We start from the raw sequence: 10,300 nt of genomic DNA on the forward strand, positions 1-10,300 counted from the left end.
TGCAGCCACCCTCGAAAAATGTCCGAAGTCATCCAAGCCTTTTTCATCAAAAACCAGGAAGCCAGGAAACATCAAAAGCCAGGAAGGCTTTTGATGTTTTTAAAACAATGTGGCTTATGCGCCTTCCCGATGACAAGTGGCAAGCACTCTGTGCCAGTCGTATTGGTGGCAAGAAGCGCAGTTATCCTTTGCTTGCACTTCTTGCCACCAATGCACGGGACCTCTTTGAAAGTCACTGTCTTGCTGGGTAGAGCTCTGAGAAATAGAGCAGTTCCATTGTCTTTGAACGCGTCACTTCGTTCATATGCGGCGATGTGCTCAAGCAGCTTCACATTTTTCCATGTGTGGTCATGCTTTCGCCAACGCTGGCCTTTTCACCACACACACTTCTGAAGACGAGTTCGTCTCTCCCGAAACCTCGCGAACCACCCTTCTGTAGCTCTGAACGATTCAATGTTCATCACGATTCAATGTTCATCATTGCAGCGTACTTCTAACCTTGTGCCATGATGAGAGGTCTGCTCAAAGGCAGATGCACGTTGCAACAGTCAGTAACCCACTGAAGCAAGGCTTTTTCGAGCTGGGGATAAGCTCCGGTTCGCAACCGCTTTCTTGATGCATGAAACTTATCGCTTTCGAAAGCTTGAACAGTCTGTTGTTCATTTTTCACGTAAGTTGCCAACATGCTACGCTTCACATTGTACTTGGTCATAACATGTTGCGATTCGCCGTTATTCAAATCCGGCAAAATTTCCACCTTAGTCGCCAAGTTCTTGGCATCGTACTTCTGCCACTTTGCCGGCATTGCTATCATTGTAGCGCACGATGGTGGTGGCATGCAAAACACGGTCACAACGAAAAAAGAAAAATCCGCAAGAAGAGATGATGCCGACTCTACAACACAAGGGAAAATGGCGTCAACGGCACAGTGGAGCGAAGAAAGAAGACACTGACATTCGGTAACACTACGACCGCCCCCACTAATTGATGACCATGGCAATGCCTCCCAGGTTTCGGTTTCACTCCAGTGGTGCCAACGCTGCTTTACCACACTTTCATGTAGCGGCAGCCGTCAGCATTTGTCCGAATTAAGTGGTGTGGGGCCGAATTCTGACAAAATAAAGAAGGTTTAGTCCCGTAGACTAACATGCACTTTGGCCGGGACCAATAGAGCCGTCCGAATTATCCGAATTTTTTTGTTAACGGGTGCTGAATTAATGAGCTTTTACTGTAAAAATAAGCTGTGTGAATTTTACTATATTTGCATCAAAATACTTAATGCAGTATTAATAATACTAATAAACTAGGCATGCTCGCTGTAATTACCGGTTCGTTGCTTGTGGAACAGAATGCCACTTCTATGGCCCTTAGCGGTCTGCATAATCTCAGGTCCGATCGCCTATAAGCCACTGAGTAAGAAAAAAATTCTCTTGGTGGTTGGCCACCCACCACCATGATGGTCAGCAGCGAAATTTTATCATGGGACTACTGCCTTAGTTGTTAGCTACGAGTGCTGCTTCGCTGGGTGTCAGTGACCAAAGTTACAGCTTTTGAGCCATTGCACATGCCTTCCAGTAGCTAGTTTGCCCGATCTCTGGACATGCTTGAGCACTTTCCATGCGCACTGCTTTTCTCGCTGGCTTGCTGTCAGCGTTGCATTATCGTTTAAATTGGTCCTGTCAAAGTGAATTAACCTTGTACTGACAAAGGCTACATGCCGTTTAGGCGCACCAACCACCAAATATACCGAACATTCAAAAAATCGAATACAGTCAGTGCTTATTACACAGTGCAGTCCACTTATAACAATACCGCATATAACAATATATGATGATGTTATTGTGTTACACTGACGAACATTAGGGACAAGACGCGGACTTATGTGAGAAACTGTACGGAGGAACTGTGCCTTTTTTTTCGCTCACAATGAATATCCACATAATTTTACACTTTTGTTTTTAATTTTTGGGCAACGTAACACTCAGTTCGTCAGTGTAACACTAAGTGCAATATAATCATGTATGTCCACTATCTAGCCCCGTTCATTGCTTTACTAAACGATATATAAATTAAAATGATGAGTGGGCTTGAGAGTATGAACTTATGCATTAGGGCTATGAGAAAAGAAATCACATACAGTCAAACCTCAAATTAATGAAATTTGCCAACTACTTTAATTCTAACTACGAACTACTTTGAACTAATTCGAACTACTTCCATTTCCTGATTTTGGTTCCATTGAAAACTTTTTTTTAGCGAGTTAACATCGTAACTTCGTGACATGGTTTCGATTCAGTGGAGCTTTTGCCCATTTCAAGCATGTACTTGGAGGCTCTGTAGCTAGTAAAGCCAGCAAAAAACTATTAAAATGTCGGCCAAGGCAAAAGTTATTTCAAGTGTACTTCAGCATGAAAAGTTTGAGCAGCAAAAACACTGTGAAAATGAGCACGCTAGTATTCAAGAGGCAGGGAACACATAATATTCATAATATCGCATTTTGGCGATGTACTGAATGTCGGTGCCAAAAGTTTGTGTTTTCCAGGGACGTATGAACTGGTAAAAAATAAGCCTAACTCTATTGGGTTATTGTCTATGCTTCCCAAAAAAATGCTGCGAAGGATGGGAGCAAGGGGTGTGTACATCGGGTCAAAGGTAGCTCCCATCCTTATTAGCATTTTTTGGGGAAGCATAGACAGAAAACTAGCAAAAGATTTAGAAGGTGTAGTATATAAGGTGTACAGATATGTCGATGGCTACTTGATTTTAGGCTGTCATGTAGACAAGGTTGCTTTCAGGAATAGGGTAGTAGAAGCCTTCCATTCTCTGGGCAAGGGCTTCACATTTACTTCAGATGTACCGGTAGATAATAAGCTACAGTTTCTTGATGTCAAGTTAGAATTTCTACCGGAACATGTGTGTTGGTCATTCTTGCCCCGGGCTGGAAAACCACTAATGAACTATGCCTCAAAATATTCCAGGCTTGTGAAGAATGGGCTAGTCATTTCGTGTTTCTGGTCAGCGTTGATGAAGTCATGTCACCACACTGAAAACATTGCATTTCTTGAGCAAGTTGATAGGTTGAGAAAGGCTGGGTACCCACTCGCTGTGATGCTGGCGTCATGCGATAGACTAATGAAAAAACTTAAACAGGATAAAGAACAATGCACAAATAATCAAAGGGAGAAGGATTTGGCTTCCAAGGTTTCAGTGATTCCGTATGTTCACGGCCTTTCACACAGACTTAAAAAGGTCGCTAGGAGTTGCGAAGTAAGAGTGGTGTTTTCGGCAAAAAACAAAATGGGTAGTGTGTGTTCTAAGGTTGCAAATAAGTTCAAAAGAAAGGATGATGCAAAGAATCAATATAGCGTTGAACATCCGCGTAAGAACCAATTTGTTGATTGCGCGAAAAACATTGTTTATCAGATTCCTATGACGTGTGGTCATGTATACGTAGGGCAGACTTCAATATGCGTCAACACGAGACTAAGGGAACACTTATCTAGTCTGAAAGGTCACCCTGGTACGCATTTGGCAATGCATTGTCAAGAACATGATTGCTCACCGTGTCTTACTAGCACCGAAATTTTGTATAGGCATAGGAATCAAACCGCGAGAGAAATTTTGGAAGTGCACTGGATTGAAAAACAAAAGGAAAAATGCATCAGCCATTCTTTTGTTTCATTGCTGGATAAAGAAAATTCGTTTCTGTCATCACATCTTTAACGCATTTTCATTGTAAGTGCTTGTTACATGCACTTTGCTGTTTTTATGTCGACCGGGTAGCTTTGGTCCACGGAATTTTATCTGAAGTGTTATATGCGCTATAGGTGTGCTCTGTTGACTAGATCGCGCAGATCTGTGGGTATTTAAGCAGGAAGTTTTTCAAAAATAAAACCAGTTGTTAGAAAGCGCTCGTCCTTGTGTTGCTCCTCTTCTTTGTCCCTGTTTGTTTGCGCACAAAAAGTTTTTAAAAATTAAGTGTTTAGTAATTTTCATTTAGCCTATATTTAACCCATACACTTCAAAATTTTTCTGCCCAACATCTCTAAAATTCCCCATATTAATTTCCGTGAAATATTTAGTGCTCTAGGATACTGTGAAAGCATGCATATGACGTTTTCAAACATTTCTAGTTTAACTAATGGCTTCACTGCATAAGCTTGCAGAGCAGCGTTGAAAGCAACGTGAACATTTAGCAAAATATTTATTCTCTAGGTAGACACTATCCATACCATTAGAAAAGAAGGTGTTTTGCTAAATTCCTCTTTCGTAAGTGTATCATGAAATTTGCCCTTTGTGTTTAGGGTAAGAAAAATACAAATTACCCTCCGCCCTCTAGTAGTCGGCACCTATGGGCTGAGCCAACTCAGCATAGTAAGAGCCAGCTTGTGCGTAAGATGACAGAAATGAGTCACAAAGACAGAGTTCAATAACATTTTTAACAACTAGAATGCATTCTTGTCAAGTGGATGGCGTAAGGCAGTAATACTGTCAGATGCAGGTCAGTAATGGCACCTATGGGCTGAGCCAACTCAGCATAGTAAGAGCCAGCTTGTGCGTAAGATGACAGAAATGAGTCACAAAGACAGAGTTCAATAACATTTTTAACAACTAGAATGCATTCTTGTCAAGTGGATGGCGTAAGGCAGTAATACTGTCAGATGCAGGTCAGTAATGGCACCTATATTAATATAGAAAGCTTCCTTCCTCTCATCCCCACTCCTTCATTTTGTTGTTGCATAAGTCAAGCAGCAAGTGGGTGAAACATCCCATGTAGTGTAATTAACTCTCCTTATATCTCTTTTAGGGTGGCGAGTTGGAAGTCAAAAACCCACTGTTTCAAGACGACCATCCAATTGTGCTGGCCACACCAGAAGATTTGGGCAGGACATGTGATGAAGAGAGAAAGAAGCGTTCACCGTGAGAAAAAATGATGTGCAAGGCACCTCCTCCTCTGACACATTGACCTCTGCGTTGCTGCTCCTAGGTCATCAGTGAGCACGTTCGGGCTTGTTTACCTGAAACATGTTTTCTTGAAGGTCTAAAAACAGGTTCTTAATTAATGTTTTGTTTTTCTCCCAAGAAACTTCTGTGCTTCTCTCTGTTGAAGGCGTCATGAGCAATGTTATATATGAGTTTTTAAAAAACGGATGTTGGTTTAGCCCATGGTTTTATGAACAGCTTAAACAGCCTTGCATATGTATTTAGTAAACCTTGTCTAATTCCGTGGACACTGTAGCAGTGTTGTACGTACTCCACGTGCAAGGTAGGCATTTCTAACTTCTTCTTTGTACCAATATTCTTCGATGCTTTTGTAAGTTGGGCTGTGCTTTTTTTTGCCCTCAACCTTGAGTTTTCTTTTGCTACTTTCACGAGTAAGCCATAATTTCCAACTTCATAAGTAGCTGAGAAGAATATGTTACAGGTAAATTAGAGTGACTATAAACATCTAATTCATTGCAGTCTGTTCACATAATTGAGAGAATAAACCCACGTGTCATTGATGCTGTAAGTGTGCACAGTGGGAAAGCAATGTGTACTTGTTTGAAATTTGGGTTATAAGTCTATGAATTCTTTTCATCTGCAATATACTGCAGAACTGCAGCTGCTGCTTTTTGCACATTGTTGCCGCACCAAAGCATTTTTTTCTTGATATATATTGATATATATTATTTGAATTCTGCATTTGATAGTGTTCACAACCACTTCTGTTTTACATTTGCACTTGGCTTTTACAAGCCATACTATTTTTTTTAAGTAAAAATATTGTATGGTTTAATCGTAGAAAATCAGTGGTTGATGCTGGGTGCATTTATAAGTGTTTTGCTTGCTGTCTAGCTACTGATGTCATGGGCACATTTGTGGAGCCCTTTAGCTTTCTATGCTTGAACTTCTACCTTATCTAGTTGTTGTCCATGCATTTATTTATGCTTATGATATATTTTAAGAGCATGAAAAATTAGAAACTGCTGTTTTCTTTTGTTATTATTTATGTATGTACATTTATAGTGTTTTGCCATGCTTACTGCGATACATTTTTAAAATAATTTTCTTGGCAGTTGATGTCAGACAATTTTTTTTTATATACTTGTTAAAAGAACCCTACTGGGTGTATAGTCTGCATTGTTGAACTTAGCTTAGCTTTCACAGGGAAGTGTTGTTTTTCCTATGGGGTGTTGAAGAAGGAAACCAGAGTTTTATCTCCCGCACTACCATACAAACTTATGTGATGTGCTGTGTCCCCATATGTTTCACCTGTTTTTTTCACAAGTGCATGTTTTTTTTTTTTTTTTTTTGTCAGCGTTGAAGATTCCCCCCCCCCCCCCCCCCCCCCCTGTGTGGCTGGTACCAGCTCCGAGTAGTGGCAATGAGCTAGCTGTTCTAAATGTGACTGGAAGCAAGCATTTGTATTGTGCTGTAATAATTTGGTGTAATTGCATGACCCAGTGAGGGTTGAAAGCTACACTTTTGACTTACACTGGAAGTATTCTAGTCCCGAGTCGTGTCTTTTTTTTTTTCCTTTTCCCCCCTCTGAAATTTCATCTTCATGTTCCTAAAAGGTGAAAGGGGGCACAGTATTATAGCCATTGTGAAAACTCTGCAGGACTTTTGTTCAAAAGGAACAGCATGCGAGTCTTTCAGTTACTGTGCTAGCACCATGGGCATTTTACAGCCAGTTTATAGATCAGCAGTGGCTAATAATAAATGGTGTCTGCACCATAGCTACATTCCACATTTCATGAAATGGGTGATGTTTACTATTCAGGGAAAACAGCTTTAAAGTTATACCATGCTTTTAGTTGCAGATTATGTGATTTAATGCTTCTAAATCTCCAATTGCTTGATTGTGATAATGCAAAGAAATTCAGGGCTGGTAACCGTGTAAGGGGAACCTGCAGTGTTGTGCCTTGGGGGCCACAATGAGGCTCATTGTTAAAGGTGTCAATGCAGCAACAGAGCCACACCCAAAAGTGCTGTACTGTTGTCACACATTTCGGCTCTCTTAAATGCAACACAGGAGTATGCGCATAGTGCTGCAGTCACACAAATTTGAACATACCGCAAACTTTTTTACATATAACAGCACACTACACACATTTGTCACCACGTGGCATGAAACTTGGAAGTGACAAGCAGGCCTTGCAACCCAAACAATCAGCTTTCGTGCAGCAAATTTTATTTCTTTTTTGGCATTGAGAAACTTTACGTGAGTGCACACCAATCATGCTACTTGCTGCGAGCACTGTCAGCTGTATCCATCTAGTCACACTTTTGGATTCTCAACACTTTTGTCATGCAAATTTATTCCAGTATTCGCCCAGTGCAATGTTGAAGCACCAAAGTGAATGATATTCTATTTTGCAAGTGTTTATTCTTGTGTCGGAGACTGGTTGCAGTGGATCTGAAAGACTGAGGAACCTGCCATTCTTGTACTACAGCCCAAAGCTTTGCAGTCCTTGGGAGTAGTGCAAGAATTTACTGATAGCACAGTATAGTTCTTATTTTCTTTTGTAGACAATATTCTTGTCAGCTCTTAAGAAACTCTATCTACCTGCCTCCCCCCCCCTCCCTTATTTGCTGCTGTTTTTTGTTTATGCTGCTAGTTTTAACTTCTTTCTTGTTTTAAATGTATTTCTTGCCTCACCTGGCCAGCATGGATTTCAAATTATTATTGAAGCATGCATATTATCCCGATAAGCTGGAGCTCTCTCTGCTGTTTTTACTCTTTTAATGTCTTGCAGGTACACTGCAAGCACTGTCTTTCCACTAGTCCTATTGTTCAGGGTCAGTAGATATGAGTAGAGGTATGTTATATATACATAAAATGGGCTTGAATAAATGTTCATATATTCGGTCTGCCATCCCTGGCACTCTTCCAGTATGGGTATAAATTGGAGAAGTGGACCTTGTCATGTTATCTTACTGCCTCACACTTTCGGAAGCCGGAAACAAGCCTGTCTTGCTCGATTGGCTGTTTGTTTTAAAGTTGTAATCTTTATAAGAAACTTGTACTATTCTTGTAGCATTCTAGTGCACTTTTTTTTTTAATTCAGAAGTATTACTATTCTGTTTAAACAGTGTCCTTAATTGGAATTGTTTAGGAGCATTATTTGTAAAGAATGTTCATTTGGCTGGTTAGTACATCTTTAACAGCAGAATTTAAACACCATGACCCAGATAAGAGCGACAGGACAGCACTCTGTCCTATGGTTCTTGTATTTGTCCTGTGTCATGCTGCTTACATACCTGTAAAGTTTTTGTACATATGTTTTTCTTCAGATTATGCAAACACTATACTCCTGTGTTTATAGATAATAAGGTTCAAAGGTTTATCCTAATTGCTAACCAAGTGTTATCCTAACTAAGTGTGAATGTAGGCTATGTTCACACTTGGTGTTGGAGCAGGCGGAAGCTGAAAAAACTTGACAAAATCCGCCCGCCTAGGCGGCAAAACGGGCGGAAAACCAGGCGCCAAGCCCAATCGCACTCGGACCAATTTTTTCGCCGTGGCAAAGAGGAAAGCGGTGCCGCTTCACCGGAAGCTGCTCTAGCATGTAAACATCTCGCTGTAAAATTTAACATTCTCCCTTGTTCATTGTCCATTTTTAGGAAGAACAACTAGCTAAAGGTATCAAAACTATGTCTTCTTCCTCATCCAGGCCAGACGAACATTAAAGACGGCATGCGCAGTTGCACGAAATGATAGCTTTTGATGACTGATGGGTCAATAAAGGAACTTGCCACTTAAATTGGTGTGATGAACAGCGTCATCACGCAGACAAACGTACACAGACTAGAAGGATGTGGGCGAAAGTGGCAGTGGTTCCCGTTGCAGTGGTGAAGCAAATGTGAACATCTTGGGCATGCGTGGAAAAGATTTTCCGCCCGCTTGCCGCTTTGCAATTGTGAACGTAGCCTAAAATGGCTGCAGTATCGAATGTAGAAGGGCAGCAGCGTGTCACTGAGAAAGCCAGTTTTTTGTGCTTCCGCCGGTAAAAATTCAGCTTTCTCATATGATATATAATGCTGCTACAGCTAAAATACTGGTCTATGACGCATGAAAATTGGTGAGGTTATGCGTCAGCTGCGGCAGAATTCAAAAATAACATTTTCAAAAAATTGATGTTTTCTGCAATTTACGGTATCAAAGACCTGCGGCTCCCCTTTAAAGTATGGTGCAGAATTTTATGAAAATAATAGTGACATAATGGCTGCAGCAGCCTTCAATACAGTAACATTTGTGTGAGTTCCAACAGGTTGCCATACTAAAAATGGGGTGGGGCTGTTTTGTGTGTACTAACCATTCCAAATAAACACCATCATTTCTTGCAGTGTTGGCACTGCACAGGTTATGGGTGAGTTTGTATGTTCACGTTGGTATGTTGAGTGTGAAAACAACAGACAAGAGCAAAACAAAGAAATGCGCACTTGTGTTCTTCTCTGTTCTACTTTCTTGCATTGTTTTCATGGTGAACCTACCGACATTGCATTTTTGATATTGCTGTTTATAGCCTGAGCTGTAAAACTCAATGCTCTTGTATTGGGTTGGTAGCATAACACCATAATGAAAATGTTGGGCCTCTGGCTATGCAGATGGTGGCTTTTCGCTCACTGGAATACAGGTTGTTTCTTTTTCCTTTCCTGTTGAATTCAGAATGCACTGCAACATGGCATTATCCATCCCATATGTTGAAATACATCATCTCTCTCTCTATCTTTTTTTAATAGTTAACGAAGAAACAAAGGCTTGTGACATACTGCTGTGACCAACCTACTTATTATCCTTGATTGCAACTCGGTGCTGCACCCAGGCATGCTTTGCACATGACAGTGTCTTCTTTCTTGTATATTTGCGTGAGAGTACTTTCATTAAAATCTGGTCAGGGCATCCGTACGCACATGTAATGCTTGCAGATTGTGGCTGCTTTTTTCTTTTATTTTCTTGGTTTTGTTGTTTGTTTGTTATTGTTTCACTTGGCAGGGGTGGGACTCCTGCGGCAATCGCAGCATCTTGATGCAAAACAAATTCCTGACACAGAAAATTGACGGAAATCGTGTTGCGCTGGGGGGGGGGGGGGTGCCAGAACGGCCTTGGCATGTGTTCTGCGGCAGTGGTCGCGAACGCCGAGTGGATTCATTCTCCATAGTAGAGTGCAGCCATTCACATGCTTCACACCCTGCCATGACACCTCCCGCGCAGTTTCTCGTAATTTTCATGCTTATAGCACTGGACTTTTTGGCGCTTCCAGCAAGTGGCTGTTGCACGCGTGGCCATGCACTCCTGGCAGTCATCGCTGCC

General features: G+C 41.3%; 1 protein-coding gene across 1 annotated transcript in view; it reads left to right on the forward strand.

The window, feature by feature from the left end:
- The window catches only part of LOC135906598 (uncharacterized), a 52,870-nt gene extending 42,964 nt beyond the window's left edge, over positions 1-9,906 (forward strand). Inside the window, exon 7 of the mRNA XM_065438057.2 lies at positions 4,808-9,906. Coding sequence (XP_065294129.1) covers positions 4,808-4,924 — 117 coding nt within the window. The 3' untranslated portion in view covers positions 4,925-9,906. The remainder of the gene's footprint in view (positions 1-4,807) is intronic.
- The last annotated feature ends 394 nt before the right edge of the window (positions 9,907-10,300 follow it).

This window comes from Dermacentor albipictus, chromosome 1, assembly GCF_038994185.2.
Source record: "Dermacentor albipictus isolate Rhodes 1998 colony chromosome 1, USDA_Dalb.pri_finalv2, whole genome shotgun sequence".
Lineage (NCBI taxonomy): Eukaryota > Metazoa > Arthropoda > Arachnida > Ixodida > Ixodidae > Dermacentor > Dermacentor albipictus.